The sequence below is a fragment of the Syngnathus acus genome, chromosome 3 (assembly GCF_901709675.1).
Source record: "Syngnathus acus chromosome 3, fSynAcu1.2, whole genome shotgun sequence".
Taxonomy (NCBI): Eukaryota; Metazoa; Chordata; class Actinopteri; order Syngnathiformes; family Syngnathidae; genus Syngnathus; species Syngnathus acus.
Genome location: NC_051089.1, coordinates 18193583 through 18212043, shown reverse-complemented (window position 1 = coordinate 18212043; position 18461 = coordinate 18193583). Strand labels below are relative to the sequence as shown.

The window sequence follows — 18461 nt, the reverse complement described above, 5'->3', positions numbered from 1 at the left end:
GAGATTAAAAAACAAACAATATTTGACAATAACACACCATCAAGGATTGCACCATCGCATCAAACGATGTGTCATCAATTATGAATTTTACTGACTAAGTGTGTTGGGCAGGATGCCTGAATGCGATGCGCGATTGACAACAAACAAGAAGAAAGGTGATTTCAAGTTTTATTTCAAGGGAGATTTTCTTCAAAAATTGTTGTACCCATGTATAATGCGCACCCAAGATTTTAGGACAATAAATTAGTTAAATTTTGCGCATTATACATGGAAAAAAAACAGTATATATCAAATAACTATAATATAAACAATTTTATCAAACCATCTGTGTCACTCCAAATCAATGACTCTATCGATCGAATTCTTCGTCCTTTATGTAAACAATGCCGCGTGTGCAGCGCGCCGCTAACGTCGGACTCGTCATCAGTTGCAGTTCAAATCATTCCGTAATATAAACAACAATTTTATCAAACCATCTGTCACTCCAAATCATTAAATCCATCGATCAAATTCTTCGTCCTTTATGTAAACAACGGCGCGTGTGCGGCGCGCCGCTGACGTCGGACTCGTCGTCAGTTGCAGTTTAAATTAATGCACAGGCCCATATAACGATATATAAACGATATATCAAATAACTATAATATAAACAACAATTTTATCAAACCATCTGTATCACTCCAAATCATTAAATCCATCGATCGAATTCTTCGTCCTTAATGTTTGTTCCTTAAAAAGTTTTATTTCGAGGGAGATTTTCTTAAAAAAAAACAAAAACAAATATTGTATCCATGTATAATGCGCACCCCAGATTTTAGGACAATAAATTAGCTAAATTTTGCGCATTATACATGGGAAAAACGGTACATAAATTTTGAATAAAGTATTATTTAGCCTCAAGCAAAAACTCAATTGGCATTAAGCATTTATTTTCTTTTTCTTTACACATTTCATTGTAATGATTTGTAGACAGATGATTTTTTATGTTTTTTTATTTCTTTTTAGATGAACCCAGTGATACAGGGTCATTGTTGGCATTTTTAATGAGCACTATTTGTAAAATATGTAAAATATGCAATCATGCCAGGATAGTCTAAAAAGCACATTCAAAAATGCTTGGAATCAAGCACAGCTTGTAAAATTCAGAGTAGTATTGAGAATTCAACATGTAACTGAAGATGTGCGCTTTCATTTGAAAATTGACTAGGTTTTTGTTGTTGTAAATAAAAATGTATGTGTTGATTAAATTGACCCATAAAACTTGAAATTTGCATTGATAACAATTTCTTATGAGGTTTTATGTTTTGGCCAGTGGTCCCCAACCCCCGGGCCGCGGAACGGTACCGGTCCGTGGCTCATTTGGTACCGGGCCGCACAAGAAAGAATAAATAACTTGCATTATTTTACTTTATATTGTGATATACTGTGGTGTTCGCATGCAAAATTCCCCCATGGAACTCAGGGTTGAAGGCTTAGTTGGGATGGTGGTGTTTATGTGGTAATGCACTTCCGTTGTTGTTGTGCTATATGATTGGCTGGAAAGACAGTACGATGACGTTTAGGATTGTGGTTGGTCTGTTTTGCGAAAATGGGATTGTAATTCAAACACGGATGATTTTTGCAAAGAAAACGTCCATAAACAATGTGCAGTCAATGGTTATTTGATTAATTGATGCTTTCGACATTTGAATTCAATTTGCTAGAATTGTTTTTAGAAGTATTCTTCGCAGAAACCGTGATGTCATCAAACACCGGTCCATAAATATATCGTCTGATAGTAATCCGGTCCGTGGTGCTAAAAAGGTTAGGGACCACTGTTTTAGGGCATCAATGGGCAAGAAAGGTTACAATGTTTAAAGGTGAACCAGTGGCACTGTCCCCCATCCCGGCAGCAAGATGGAAGCTCTTGTGGTGTCTTTTGCATTGAAAGTATGCATTTGCTTTAGAGACTAGATTCACCAAACTCATATCACCCAATTAGGCAAAAACCTGGTCAAACATTACTCAAAATTAAAGAACAAATTTAGAGTTCATACAACAAAGGGTTAAAACAAACTATTGTCTGACAGCAGAATTGTCTATAGTACATAGGTACAAAACGGCAAACATTTAAAGCATTCTTTAGGCACTGTAAAACATCTGACTTTTCTTTTCCAGTTCGCAGAACATCTTACAAAACAAAGAAAATGATTTCCCAGCAAAGGCATAGGACAGGGGTCGGGAACCTATGGCTCGCGAGCCATATATGGCTCTTTTGGTGACTGCGTTTGGCTCGCGGACAAATCTGACATTTCAATGGAGGATATGCACAGACGTCACAGATCGGGGCGGCCATTATTGTTTGGGTGGCAAAAAGCCTCGTCCGCTGCCACTAGACTCGTGAGGACGGCGGCCTGGGTGGGTGTCGTGAGTGATTATTTCGTCCAGTTGGACCAAGAAAGCCGCAAGAGATACATTGAAAAGTTGAAAAAATATAACATTCGTGTTGATCCACTGTGGAAACCAAGTAAGAACGCCACCAGCTCAAGCGTAGCAGGAGCTGGGACAGCAAGCGTTTGGTCCTCTGATAAGGCGACTTTTCCGCCAGTAACATTTCCAGACATTTACAGCTATTTGATAGATTGTTCAAGTCCATATACCAAGGAAGACCTCAGAGCCTACAAGAGTTTGCAACGATATCGCTACCTGACTGCTGGTTATGTCCATTCCGTTGAGTCACAGCCAGTGGAGCGAAACGGAGAAGATGCCAGCCATGGCAGCACATAATATAATAATAATATATTATAATTGTAGATATGTGAACAATCTAATTATTAGAAACTAGCAATTGGACAAACATACTGTAATGAAGCTGTGTAATTATGCATTCCTTAGGTCATGGCCGAGTAGCAGCAAGAAAAAGGGAATATCCGAGAAATAATAATAAACTTTATTACAGGCTCTTGGCCCACAGGGTAAAAACCAAACATCACATACATTAAAATAAATAAAAAGAGTACATTTCAAATGTTATGAGAGGCACTCATGCCAGCGTCCTCTGATGGTGGATGTGTACCATAGCACTACATCCAGTATACTTCACAGATGAATGTTGACGTCAGTAAAACAAAATTACGTACTTCCCACAAAGTGATCTGAGCAGATGTAAGAACGGATAGTTGGCTTCCAAAGCTTGGAGCTGTTGCAGCCATGTTCCGCCCTACGAAGCGCCGCCACCCAGCTATCCTTTCTGGTCTGGTCCGCAGGGAACCGATACAACTTCTTGGTATCGCTTTTTTGGAAGCGATAGGCACACCCTATGGCACAACAACTCTTCACTATGGTTTAAGTTGCCTACGTAACATCTCTGCCATGATCTGCAACCGATAAAATGCTAAAAAATGCTCCAGTACCAACCTTGGCCCTATTAGCGCCCGCCGCTTTTTGCCACCCAAACAAACCGTCGGCCGGTCTGTGACGTCACATGCATATCCTCCATTGAAGTCATGAATAATTTTGTTATATTATCAAAGGAAAAAATAGACCTACTGAAATCAGAATGTTAAATTAGCTTTCAAAATATAAAATACGATCACATTTGCAATCCATCCCATCTGTTTTCTACCGCTGAAATCCACAGTTGCGTCATCAGCTAATCCCAACTGCCCTTTGGTTTACAGAAGGATGACGCCACGTCGGACAAAAAAAGCGCGATTTTTATTGGACAATACTCCTGTCACACACCCACGACCACACCCCTCTAATCTGGCCAAATCACGCACACCTGCTGCTGGTTAGTCGACGCTCGACCACGACTTCGCTTTTCGCAATTCCCCACGCGTGCCTGCCTTGCTGATGGCGAAGAGAAAAAAAGATGACGGTTACCGAACATTTCAGAGTGAGTGGACCGAAGAAATCACATTTGTGGAGAGAGGAGGCTCTGCTATGTGCCTCATATTAGAGTCTCAGAGTCATTGCTGTGCAATAACATCCTGCTCTCCACACCTTTTTTGAATTGTCTACACTGTTTGTACTATGTTTCTTCTCTGCATCCATTGCAGCCTGGTCATCCTGGAAGAGGGACCCTCCCATCTGTGGTCTCTTCTCAAGGTTTCTCATTTCCCCTAGTTGGAGTTTTGAGTTTTTCCTTCCCCTTCTGGGAGTTTAAGATCAGGGGATGTTTGAGAATATTTGTCATTTTTCACACGTCCTGAGTGTTGTTAGTCACCTAAATGTTGAACAGAGGCTGTAATGTACCGAAGTTAAATTCCTTGTTTGGCACGCTCAAACATGGCAAATAAAAATTCTTGAATCTTGAATATGCAATGACAAAATTGCATCAATGAAACGCTCCAATATTAAATGCCACTTTGAGACACGACATGCGACATTTGCAACCAAATACCCAGCTGGGGACAGCAGAAAGAATGCGTGTGTAGAGCTCCAGAGGAAGGTCCAAGCTAGTCAACAGCAACTCCGTGTATGGACCAGACAAGGTGACTTTAATTCAGCTAGTTTTGCTGGCGCATTAGCAATTGTGAGGAACGGAAAGCCATTCACTGATGGCGAGTATTTCAAAACATTTATGCATGATGTGGCTAATGAACCTTTTGACGACTTCTCGGATAAAGAAAAGATACTCAAACGGATAAAAGACATGCCTCTGTCAGCAAGAACCGTTCATGATCGGGCCATTATGATGGCAAATCAAGTGGAGGAAACACAAGTGAGGGACATAAACACAGCAGTCTACTTCTCCCTCGCTTTGGATGAATCAACAGACGCGAGCCATGTATCCCAATTCAGTGTGATTGCAAGATATGTTGCCGGTGACACGCTGCATGAGGAAAGTCTTGCTGTTTTGCCAATGAAGGGATCAACGAGAGGGGAGGATTTATTCAAGGCGTTCATGGAGTTTGCCCAGGAGAAAAATCTACCTATGGATAAACTCATTTCTCCGTGTACCGATGGCGCTCCATGTATGGTGGGGAAAAAAACGAGGATTCGTGGCCCTTCTTCGTCAACTTGAAAACAGACCTATCCTCAGTCTTCATTGCATTCTGCATCAGGAGCCACTTTGTGCGCAAATGTGTGGTGAGCAACTAGGTGAAGTGATGTTGCTGGTGATTCGGTTGGTCAACTTCATTGTTGCCAGAGCGTTACATGATCGCCGGTTTAAAACACTGCTGGATGAAGTTGGAAATGCCTACCCTGGTCTGGTTCTGCACAGCAATGTCCGGTGGTTGTCAAGAGAGAAGGTGCTCGGCCGTTTCGCGGCTTGCCTGAGTGAAATCCTGACTTTTCTCAAAATGAAAGGTGCTGAGCATCCTGAGCTAACCAACACCGAGTGGCTTCTGAAGTTTTACTACCTGGTGGACATGACTGCCTATCTAAGCCAACTCAACGTGAAAATCAAAGGCATTGGAAATACAGTCGCATCCCTTCTACAAGATGTGTCTGCATTCAAGGATAAGCTGGAGCTTTTTGTTGCGGATATTGAGACGGGCTGTTTACTGCACTTTGAAAAACAGAAGGAATTTAAAGATGCCTGCACAACAAGAGACCCCTCTCAACATGTTGATATTCAGCAGCTCGCTAGCTTGACATCTAATGTCCTGCAGTCGTTCAAAGCACGTTTTGGAGATTTTCGTGAGCACACTCGTCTGTTTCAATTCATCACTCATCCACACGTGTGCCTGCTGGATGCAGCGGAGCTGAGTTACATCCCTGGTGTGTCTGTCGGAGAGTTTGAGCTTGAAATTGCTGATCTGAAGGCCGCTGACATGTGGGTGTCGCTGAATGAAGAGTTGGAGAAACTTGCACGACAGCAAGCAGAACTGGCCAACACGTGGACAGAAATGAAAAAACTTCCACATGCAGATGAGCTGATTGAGAAAACATGGAATGCGCTTCCAGTCACATATCACACACTGCAGCGAGTGAGCGTTGCTGTATTGACCATGTTCGGATCTACCTATACATGTGAGCAGTCCTTCTCTCATCTCAAACATCAAGATAGTGTTGGCTCGTGAGTGAACGATTCGTTCAAAAAGAACGAATCCTTTCAGTGAACGAGAGTGAACGAATCATTTCCTAAAGTGATTCGTTCTTTTTTTCCTTTCATATATAACTTCAACCAGTAGATGTCAGTAATGCCCATTGAAGCTGGTGCTACCTCGCCGTAAAACAAAACGAAGAAGAAAATCAGCCAATCAGCAGCGCCAGCGAGCGTTAGATGGAGGAGGGACTTTACAAGTCAGTGACGTAACTTCCCGTTCACGAACGAGTCGTGAATTGTTTGTTTGTGTGTTTGTTTTGTCGGTTAATGTGGGTTTGTCCGACAGTTTTGTGTGTTCGTCTCGTCGTACCGGGTTGTGCTACAAGTGCGGCGGGCTGGTTCTGCTCGACATCGGCGAAAGCGAGTTTTGTGGCGATCTGGACTTTGAAGCGGGGACATTAAAGGCGCTCGGTCTGCTCCGTCCTGGAGCGTCGCCGGACTCGCCTGCTATTACTTCCCCGGTTGGGCGTCCGGGCCAGGCTGGCGGCCAACCCAGCTCGCCCGGCCGTGCCTTCCATTCTTCTGGCGAACGTTCGATCGCTGGACATCAACATGCCTGCTGAGTTCTACGGACCGGACAGTGCGTGACTGCTGTGCATCTGGAGCGGATGGCGTGCTATCGGGCGGACCGGGCCATTGTACGAGGGGGAACATCGCGAGGAGGTGGGCTGTGCGTCTACATCCGTGACGAATGGTGCCGGGACTCTGTTGTGGGATGCTAGCACTGCTCGCCACTGGCGAAGTTTGTGATCTCCAGGCTGTTGGGGTCCTGAACTCTCTCCCCCGTTGTTTTACTTGTATGTTAATCGTGTACTGTGTCTCGTCACCGTGGGATAGGGGAAACGAAATTTCGGTTTCTTTGTGTGTCTTAGCATGAAGGAATTGACAATAAAGCTGACTCTGACTCTGAATTGCATTTCCCGTTCATCAACGAACGAATCTGTGAGTGAACGAATCACTCTGAGTGAATCACTCAGTGAGTGAATCACTCACTGAGTGATTCGCATTTCCAGTTCACCGCGAGAACGGATCAGTGAGGGAACGAATCCTGGCTTTCCCGTTCGCGAACGAGTCAATGAGTGAAATGCCTTCCTGTGCATCAACGGATCAGTCAGTGAATATGTTGCGTGTCCTGGCGTGAACTATGGAAGCCAGAATGTAGATTTACGATTTACTTATAGTAGGTTTTAAATAACGTGTATGCATATACTATATGCCTAAATGTTGTTATCCAATATATCGACTGCAGTTCCACATTAGATTGCTGGTTTGAAATGTACTTTTATTATTATTATTATTATTATTATAAACATTTATGTTATAACTTGTCTGGTGTTTTATTCCTTGTTTTTATATTCGCCATTCAAAACATAAAAATCTGACATTTGGTTAACTGCTTTATATGACAATATGTATGTGTTTTACGTTGTTATATGAGTTTGTGTCCCCAAAATTAACAAATGTCGGTATAACGTTTTTTTCAACCTTTTATTCAAACACAAACATAAACACATTCGGTATAATAACACCATCAACTACTAGCCAACAAATACAAAATTAAAACGTCAATGTCGGCATAACGTGTGTCGGCTGGCAATAGCATAGCAGCAATGCTGTCTGTCACTCACTCACTCACTCACTCACTCACTCACTCACTCACTCACTCGTGAAGACCAATCAGCAGCGCCAGCGAGCATTAGATGGAGGAGGGACTTTACGAGTCAGTGACCTAACTTCCCGTTCACGAACGAGTCGTGAATTTATTATTATTATTATTATTATTATTAATAAACATTTATGTTAAAACTTATCTAGTTTTTTATTCCTTGTTTTAATACTCGCCTATTAAAACATAAAAATCAGACATTTGGTTAACAGCTTTATATGACAATATGTATGTGTTTTACGTTGTTATATGAGTTGATGCCCCCCAAAATAACAAATGTCGGCATAACGGGGTTTTTTCAGCTTTTTATTAAAACTCAAACACATTCGGTATAATAACACCATCAACTACAAGCCAACAAATACAAAATTAAAACATCAATGTCGGCATAACGTGTCGTTTTAGCAGCAATGCCGTCTGTCACTCACTCGTGCAGACCAATCAGCAGCGCCAGCGAGCGTTAGATGGAGGAGGGACTTTACGAGTCAGTGACGTAACTTCCCGTTCACGAACGAGTCGTGAATTGCATTTCCCGTTACCAACGAACGAATCTGTGAGTGAACGAATCACTCACTGAGTGAATCACTCACTGAGTGATTTGCATTTCCAGTTCACCGCGAGAACGGATCAGTGAGGGAACGAATCCTGGCTTTCCCGTTCGCGAACGAGTCAATGAGTGAAATGGCTTCCTGTGCATCAACGGATCAGTCAGTGGACGTGTTGTGTCTCCTGGCGTGAACTATGTAAACCAGAATTTAGATTTACGATTTACTTATAGTAGGTTTTAAATACCGTATTTTCCGCCCTAAAAGGCGCACCTAAAAACCTAAAATTTTCTCAAAAGCCGACAGTGCGCCTTATAGGCCAGTGCGCCTTATATATGGATCAACTGATGAATTTGTTGATCCATACTGGTTGTACACAGTGCTCTGCCAAAATGTTTCAGTACGTTTTAGTACGACTAGTAAATTACAAGGTCGCATCGCTTCCCAGCATTACGGCAACTGTAGTCAGGGGGCGTCACCGAATAGCTGTTGTACCCGCGAGGCTATTTCATGTCAAAATAGGCTGCTCTGTTAATGTTTCGAGTAAATCTACGGATCGATATGGAAGGGAAACATAGGTAAGTAGTACCAATGCGTTAGATCGAACTTTAGTCAGTTCCGATCATTTTATAGGAGATCGTTTGAGAAACGCGATTGTTTACACTTTGCTGAGGCTCATGGGAGATTGCGAGCTGAGGCTCGTGAGACTTTGCGGATGGCTAATGCTATTGCGATAGCTGCTATACGTACCAGGCTATTTCATGTCAAAATAGGCTGCTCTGTTAATGTTTCGAGTAAATCTACGGATCGATATGGAAGGGAAACATAGGTAAGTAGTACCAATGCGTTGGATCGAACTTTAGTCAGTTCCGATCATTTTATAGGAGATCGTTTGAGAAACGCGATTGTTTACACTTCGCTGAGGCTCGTGAGACTTTGCGGATGGCTAATGCTATTGCGATAGCTGCTATACGTACCAGGCTATTTCATGTCAAAATAGGCTGCTCTGTTAATGTTTCGAGTAAATCTACGGATCGATATGGAAGGGAAACATAGGTAAGTAGTACCAATGCGTTAGATCGAACTTTAGTCAGTTCCGATCATTTTATAGGAGATTGTTTGAGAAACGCGATTGTTTACACTTTGCTGAGGCTCATGGGAGATTGCGAGCTGAGGCTCGTGAGACTTTGCGGATGGCTAATGCTATTGCGATAGCTGCTATACGTACCAGGCTATTTCATGTCAAAATAGGCTGCTCTGTTAATGTTTCGAGTAAATCTACGGATCGATATGGAAGGGAAACATAGGTAAGTAGTACCAATGCGTTAGATCGAACTTTAGTCAGTTCCGATCATTTTATAGGAGATCGTTTGAGAAACGCGATTGTTTACACTTTGCTGAGGCTCATGGGAGATTGCGAGCTGAGGCTCGTGAGACTTTGCGGATGGCTAATGCTATTGCGATAGCTGCTATACGTACCAGGCTATTTCATGTCAAAATAGGCTGCTCTGTTAATGTTTCGAGTAAATCTACGGATCGATATGGAAGGGAAACATAGGTAAGTAGTACCAATGCGTTAGATCGAACTTTAGTCAGTTCTGATCATTTTATAGGAGATCGTTTGAGAAACGCGATTGTTTACAGAGGGATCGTTGGTTATTGGCTAGTGGATGCATACCGCAACCCTAGTCAACCTCAGTTTGATGCAGTATAGCTTCTATTTTATGCGCCTTATAATCCGGTGCGCCTAATATATGGACAAAGTTTTAAAATGGGCCGTTCATTGAAGGTGCGCCTTATAACCCGGTGCGCCTTTTAGGGCGGAAAATACGGTAACATGTATGCATATATATGCCTAAATATTGTTATCCAATATATCGACTGCAGTTTCACATTAGATTGCTTGTTCAAAATGTACTTTAATTATTATTATTTTAATAAACATTTAAGTTATAACTTGTCTGGTGTTTTACTCCTTGTTTTTATATTCGCCAATCAAAACATAAAAATCTGACATTTGGTTAACTGCTTTATATGACAATATGTATATGTGTTTTACGTTGTTATATGAGTTGGTGTCCCCAAAATTAACAAATGTCGGCATAACGTTTTTTTTTTCAACCTTTTATTCAAACACAAACACATTCGATATATAATAACACCATCAACTACAAGCCAACAAAAACAAAATTAAAACACCAATGTCGGCATAAAGTGTGTCGGCTGGCAATGGCATAGCGGCAATGCTGTCTGTCACTCACTCGTGAATCTTCGCGAACGACCAATCAGCAGCGCCAGCGAGCGATAGATGGAGGAGGGACTTTACGAGTCAGTGACGTAATTTCCCGTTCATGAACGAGTCAGTGACGCAATTTCCCATTCACGACCGGGTGAGAGACTGTTGCCAACGGATCAGTGTTTAAGTGTTGTATTATAGAAAGAAATGTGTTAATTACCCGAGCCAATTATTATTATATATAATAATTTTGGGGGGGTTGTGTAGTTGTATTGTTTGATGTGTATGGGTTGTTTCCACTGGATGTAAAAAAAAAACAAAAAAACGTTTTTGTGTGTGTGTGTGAGAGTGTGTGTGTGGGGGGGGGGGGGGGTTAGGGGGGGATTCATTGAACAATTCGTTTGAACGAATCTTTTAAGTGAACTGATTTATAAGATTCCGTTCACCTAAAAGAACTGGAATGCACATCACTACATCAAGACCAACCTAAGGTCACGTCTAACTGATGAGAGCCTCAACGCCTGCATGAAGCTCAACCTCACCGCATATCAACCGGACTACAAAGTCATCAGCAAAACGATGCAGCCCCAGAAGTCTCACTCATGGTAAAAAAAAAATTTTTGGCTATAAAAACGTTATTAAAAAGAATACATTTGTACACTCAAAAAATCATTGGCTATAAAAACGTTATTAAAAAGAATACATTTGTACACTCAAAAAATCGTTGGTCTTAATTAAAATACATGCATTTAATTGTATTTAGCCTATCGGGTTTTTTTTGTAAATGGTATGGCTCTCAAGGAAAATTATTTTTAAAAAATGGGCATTTATGGCTCTCCGCCAAAAAGGTTCCTGACGCCTAGCATAGGATATCACCAAATATAGGCTGCAAATTGCCACAACTCTTTTATTAGAGACCGGTAAGTAACATGCAACCAAGGGATGTTTATGCCACCCAAAGAATGGTCCTGACTGTGGCTCTATCTTTATCTGTTTTCACAAATGACCTATCTGACTTGTGCCACTTTTGTGGCATCACGCCGACAAACGTTGGGTAATAATATCAGTTCTTGCTAACGACTGCATGTGATGATTATGAAACGTATTAAGTTACACATTTATTGAAAATTATCGTCTGTTGTTCTATGTTAACAGCAGCAAACGTTTTGATGTTTTTGATTTATTAACGTGTAATATTTTAAAAAGCATTAGACAGTGCTATATTGTAAATGCTGCTTGTTTCTTTGTTTACCAGATTCAGTGTGACGAGAGTTTCAGGTGGTTCATTGTCGTGTGGAGGGGAACCTCCTTCGTTGAAGATTTTGTTTTACTTTTATTTCTAAATAGAACATTTAAAGTATTTATATTTTCATGTATGTTCTTATATGTTATTGTATGTTAAGTTCTGCAATGCTATTGTACCACTATGTGACATTGTAAATTATATTTTAATGTCAACAAGGATGTAAATGGTTGTGCGTGCATGCATTAGAAGGATTTTTGCAAAACACTGTTTTCATAAAAACACTTCAATTGAGCATTCAACAGTGGTATGTTTGCTCAGTATCTTGAACTGAAGAGTGCATAACTGACACAATTTCACAAACATAATTGAAAAGACCCCCAAGAAGCCAGAGGAAAAGTCAGTTTATGTCTAGGACTCACCGTTTTGAAATGGGAGGGGGCGAACATATCCTAACGGCGCTGCTGTTAGAATTTGTACCGTCCCTCTAAATTTGCCTGGGAAGGGGGGAACTTGTTCAAATTTGCCACACTTGCTGAAAAGACCCCCAAGAACACAGAGAAAAAGTCAGTTTGTGTCCAGGGCTCACCGTTTTGTGCTGAGAGGTGGGTCTTCTGTCTTACTCTAACAGAGCTCCTGTTACAATTTTTAGCCCTCTTCCCCAGCACCTGTAACTTTGCTTGGGACAAAACGAGCCTTCAGAACTGAAATTCATTTTCATTATTAATGATTTCATCACAAAACTTTGCTCATGAATGCAAACATGCGTGGCTTTGAACACTTACATTGCTGTAATGTCAGCATTTAATTATTATGCATCGTCATTTTTAACTCAATTTAATAAATACAAAGATAAGTTTGACAATAACGGAATAATAAAAACTGAGTACCGTAATTTTCGGACTATAAGTCGCGGTTTTTTTCATAGTTTGGGTGGGGGGGCGACTTATACTCAGGAGCGACTTATATACATATATATGTTTTTTTCACTTTTTTGGGCATTTTATGGCTGGTGCGACTTATACTCCGGTGCGACTTATAGTCCGAAAATTACGGTAATGATGATCACAATGAAGAATAAAGTCCCCTGTAATATCCTCTTGTAACATGTAATGTACCCCAAAAGGTGGAGCTCCTTTGCGTCGAGGTTAATGATCAGGCTCATACATTTTTGAATGTACACTTGTACTCCCTGCAAAGTGCTTACGTACTCATTGCTTTTTGGTGAATGGAATGAGTGTTCAGACTGTATGATTGGTCATTGAACGCACCTCGGGTCTATGGCAGAACGCGAATGAGCTTAAAGAAATAAAATAAACCCTTTCTAAAAATGGAACTTGACTAACGCAAACGAGTGTTCTTCATGTTGTTATTGAAAACAAGCTGGTACTATCTGCCGGACGGCATTGGCTTTCTCCTCACACGTGATGAGTGTGCGCTCCCGCCGCAGGAAATACGAATTTTCACGAGGGTAACTACTTTGGCTCAACACCGGAATGCGCCGCATTTAGGCATAACGGTAGGGCGTATGGGATGTCGATGCTTTTCTTGTTATAGTAATCCCTCACCACTTTGTGCTTCACCTATTGCGGTCTCGCTGCATCGCAGGTTATTATGAAAACAAATACAGTCAAACCTAGGTTTTCGACCACAATCCGTTCCAGAAGGCGGTTCAAGAAGTGAATCGTTCGAATTCCGAATCTATTTTTCCCATTACAAATAATGGAAAAAAATTTAATCTGTTCCAAGACTAAATAAACACCTTTTTTAAGCATTTTTTCAGTTGCGCATTTTTGTCCGATCGCGCAACTGCAGCACACCGCCGACCACGCAACTGCACCGCGCTGGTTGCATTATTGTGACAGAGCCGTCGCTGAAATTTAGAAAATATTTTTAAAGTCCTGATGTACTTTCCAAAATTTTAGTGGACCTCAGTGCGCAGGGAGCTTAATTTGGTCTGATCGCGCAACTGCAGCGCGCCGGGCGCTCACTGTCGCATTGCTTTAAGAGCGTCTTTGTGTTTTAGGATGGCTTTACTGCTCCCACTTGCTTTCTTTGGAGGCATGATTAGGGGTTAATACAATCCTCAAAGTAACGGAAATATAACAACGAACGGAGTCAGTCGGCATCCGGGTCGCGCGGTCGGGTTTTCTCGGGTCCTCTCGGCTCATCTCGCGAGCTTCGACCTCCGAATTTTTGTTCGACAACCGAAGCAAAACAATCTCGAATTTTTCGTTTGAATTTCGATTTGTTCGAGAACCGGGACATTCGAAAACTGAGGTTCGACTGTATTGGAGATATATTCGGTGCATCGCGGCTTTTTGCGGCACCACTTGGAGCAGGGGGCTTTGTCTGACCATATGTCTTTACAGCACAAGCACACTATTGGCTGGTCGAGAGGCAAGACCAATGGCAACATGTTGATCCTTGCGCTGACTGGCTTGGAATTGTAAGAGCAGTTCGAACTACGCTTTATCTTAGCCTGCCGCAGTCACGCTACGTGTCCACTCTTCCACTTTGTTCCGTCAGCAGAATCAGCAGCATCTCTGATTTGCATTTCATTTTGACACTAACGATACAAGACAACCAAATGCAACACGGGCTCACACAAAGTTTAAAGGAGACAAGGAGGGCTGGAATGACGGCTGACGAGCCGGTCAGCAAGCGTGCGTCATCGAAGCAGACGGGCAGAGCAAGCTTTTTAAAGCTGTTTAAAAAGTATTTAAAGATACAATGACGCGTTTAAAAATACAACAAAGTGTTTCAAAATCATTATAAAAGTTGAAGGAATAGGGTCAAAAGACACAAAACCCGCCTAGCCACAATAACAGATACGCTCACATCTCTTTGGATAAAGTATATAAGCAGACAAGTATATTCATGGAGTCAACCAATAAAGCAGACATAACTAGACATTCTTTGATAAAAGATAATAACAGAGGTTGCTACAACTTCACGATTCAATATGTATTTCTGTGCACTGCAAAATAAATGTCTTTTGATATGTTGCTTAAATAGCTTAATGACCCTTAAGGAACTGTGTAATGCATGCCTGATGTTTGTTCTCTGAATCATGGACACGGCCAGAGTCGTCTTGACCGTTCAGTACTTGATTATATCTCGTGTTTTGACTAAACGTCATATGTCGCCTAATGCGGGACGCCAGCTTTTCGATTACTACTGAACGCTCTGCACAGAGGGAAAGCATAGTCAGGGAACAGTAATAGATTAATGATGTTACAGCCAAAAAGCTCAAATAAATTCGTACAAAATGACAAAAGTGAAAGAATGAGGTACGACAGTATATGTGCAAGGAATGGAGCAGAATGTTTACAGGAAGGTCACTTGGAGATAAAACCAGCTGGTGCCAGAAGGAGACAGCCAAGGACTCGGCCAAAGATGATCCCGAAGGCCGAAAGACAGGATGGAAGACGGCAGCCCCCACACACACACCGAATCGTCCATACCAGCACCCACTCCCATGGAATCAAACTCTACTGCGAACTCGCCCCACCCCAACAACTCATCACCCATCAAACTCGCCCCACACCGGCATGAGCAACTGAATATAAGCAGACCAAAGAACCTTGAACGTTGCCTTTTCTGAATGGAGACTTTCTGCTCTTGAAAGGCCCAGCGCTGTATTGTACTTTCCTGAAAACAGAGCTTTCTTAACAAGAATTATGATTGAACTCAACCAACCTGTGTAAGTCTAATTTCTGCTTCAGTGTCTTTGCATTTTCCTAAATCTGAAGAAATTAAACGAGCACGCAGTGAGTGAATTGGATAACAGGTGATTGGCAATGGCTTTTGCCGTGAGGCGCAGATAGCGCTCCCTAAATTGTGGACCAAAATCCAACAAAGTCTTATATATATATATATATATATATATATAAAAGTGCTGATGCCCTCGCGTTGAGCCGCGGGGGCGCGTCAACCGGCAAGCACGGCAAGAGCAGAGGGAGCCGTGAGATGTTTACACTAAAAATGTTTGAAAATATAATAGTGTTTAAAAATAAAATTATAAAAGTCTTGCGGATGCGCTTGCGCTGGGCTACGGGGCGCATCAGCCGGCCAGCACAGCAAGAGCAGAGCCGTGACACGTTTCCACTTTAAAATGCTTAAAACACAATAAAGGATTAAAAGTACAGTAAAGTGTTTGGGTTAGGGTTAGTATACAAGTCTTGTGTGGACACCCTCGCACTGGGCGCGTCAGCCGGGCAGCACGCAAGAGCAGAGGAGCCTGACACATTTACACTTCATAAAAGGTTCATAAAAGTCTTGTGTGGCTGTTGTAACAATATATTCACTCTTATTTATTTTTCTTATTTATTTAAATAAATACGAATGTTGCTTAGTCAGTTTGACCTTAATTTGTTTTACAAAGATGTTTAGAAATACAAAATGTTTAAAAAAAACAATTAGGTGTTTAGAAATACAATATGGGTCCATAAATGTCTTGTGTGGATATTGTAACAATATATTTACACGTATTTATTTATTTATTTATTTATTTAATAAATAAGAATGTTTGACTTTAAAATGCTTACAAAAGTGTTTAAAAATACAAAAGAAGTGTTTAAAAGTACAATAAAGTGTTTAAAAATACAATAAAAGGTTCATAAAAGTCTTGTGTGGATATTGTAACAATATATTTTCTCTTCATCGCGTCTTCACTTGTCGCGGGTGGTCTTGGAACCAATTATTCGCAATAGACGAGGGATTACCGTACTCAAATCTCACGTTCTCCTCTCTTATTTTTTACTGTTTACAAATATTTTCAGCCAGTCGGAAGTAGTAAACGAGACGTTTTTTTCCACGTGTTTATTGAAAAGTTGAACAGTTATGCAATTCAATAATTTCCATGTAGCTTGTGACGAATCTGCAGACAGGAGACACTGAACTGACTGATTACTGAACTGACTGCAGTAACGACCACATCTGGATTTGGAAAGCCAGTTCATCGGGAGGATATGTATTAATTAGGCACAGTTATTATTGTTGTATTCCCTATTTTTGATCACAGTAATGATTGATAACGTCGGGGATAGAGGTACAACAAAAGCCAAGCCATGCGTCAGAATCTGAAGAGGTCTGACTTACTTTTCAGTATTCTCTCAAAGTTGCCGTCAAACTCCAAGGCCCACTGATCCAACGAACAAGTAGCAAGAGTCACTTTTCTTCCCATTTTCTTGGTAAAGTAATTACTCAACGACACTGGTTCTTCTTCTTCTTCGTCTTCTTCTTCTTCGTCTTCTTCTTCTTCATTTTTTTTTTTTTTTTTTCGACAAAAACAAACAAAAATATCCCCAAGACCACAAAACACAAAACAAACAAACCAAAGCACACACAAAAAAAAAACTCAAATGAAAAAGGTATTTAAAAAAACACACACATTTCAGGGCAACTCCATCTTATATGCAAAGAATATACAGCCAGACCAAATTTCTTAGAGACAGCCTTTCAATAAATGAGGTCAGGTTTACAGCATTCTTGATGTTAATAAATTTTAACGAATTGTTATAGGATTTCAGATCATTCTTCCAATGCAGAAAGTTTGGTCTTGTTTTAAAGAAGCGACATTTGTGTATGTATTGTTTGGCCAATAAAATAATATTGTTAATAAAAAAATCTAATTTACCATTATGAAAAAGCTATATTTAACATCAGAGATAGTAAGAGAACATAGAGCAACCCTTTTGAACAAGCCCATTGTTGTAAGTCAAGCCAAAACTTTTGTACAAATTCACACCAAAAGAAAAGATCAGAATCAGCTTTATTGTTTGTGCATGCCAAACAATGTTTTCACCATTTGTTTGTACTTTTTTGAGTACAAGAAATTTTAAATCTATCACAAAATTCAGCATGATGCAAGATTCCTCCCTCCTCATCCATGAAGTCAGATATATCCCATAGCCTACTCCTGTAGAGAACCATTCAGAAATAAAAACTGAATTTCTATGTATCAAAATATACCTATTGTCCAAATTGGTGTGTTGTGAGATGGAAAATTATGTTTGAAAATAAGTCTCCAATAAAGCAGAACTTGTTGATGAAAGTCCGATAATTGTAAAGGAATCTTTTGTGTTCATAATCACATTTCAAAAGGAATCTGATTCCACCTATTTTTTTCAAAGACCATATTGGGTATGAGGAACCATATTGATTGCAAATTTTTAAGGAATTGTTTCAACCAATTAGTTTTCAACAAACCATTCATAAACTCAAAATCTAGAGCATTACCTCCCCCCTTCTCTTAGGGTCTGTTTAAGTCCTGTTTTGATATTTATTTCTCCAAATAAAATCAAAACATAGCCTATGAACATTTTTTGTTATTTGAGGAGAGATGGCAAGGGAGTAAGCTGGATATATTAACCTGGATAAACTGTTAGTTTTGGTTAACATAATTCTACCAAATATTGACAGATCCCTTTGTAGCCACCGATTGAGGGATGCCTTGCACTTATCGATATTATCCTTTATGTTATTCTTTTCCGAAGCAATTTTGTCTTTCGAGACTAAGACACCTAAATATTTAACCTCTCTTTTAACCTGTATCTGGTTTGGTCTTTAAGTGGTATTAATTCACATTTCTTTACATTTAACTGGAGTCCAGAAGCTTTTGAAAAAGTACTAATCACTTGCCATGTTATTGGAATTTGGAGCTGATCCTTAAGAAATATACCGTATTTATTCTCATTATCGCCCAGGGCGATAATTAGAGAAGGTTTATGTCC

At 40.6% G+C, this 18461-nt stretch overlaps 1 protein-coding gene across 5 annotated transcripts in view; it reads right to left on the bottom strand.

Annotated features, from left to right (window-relative positions):
- Positions 1-16998, bottom strand: part of nadsyn1 (NAD synthetase 1) — a 104770-nt gene extending 87772 nt beyond the window's left edge. For all 5 annotated transcript variants that reach the window (XM_037246675.1, XM_037246679.1, XM_037246678.1 and 2 more), the window contains exon 1: positions 16828-16998. In XM_037246675.1, coding sequence (XP_037102570.1) covers positions 16828-16912 — 85 coding nt within the window. In that variant the 5' untranslated portion in view covers positions 16913-16998. The remainder of the gene's footprint in view (positions 1-16827) is intronic.
- Between the last annotated feature and the right edge of the window lie 1463 nt (positions 16999-18461).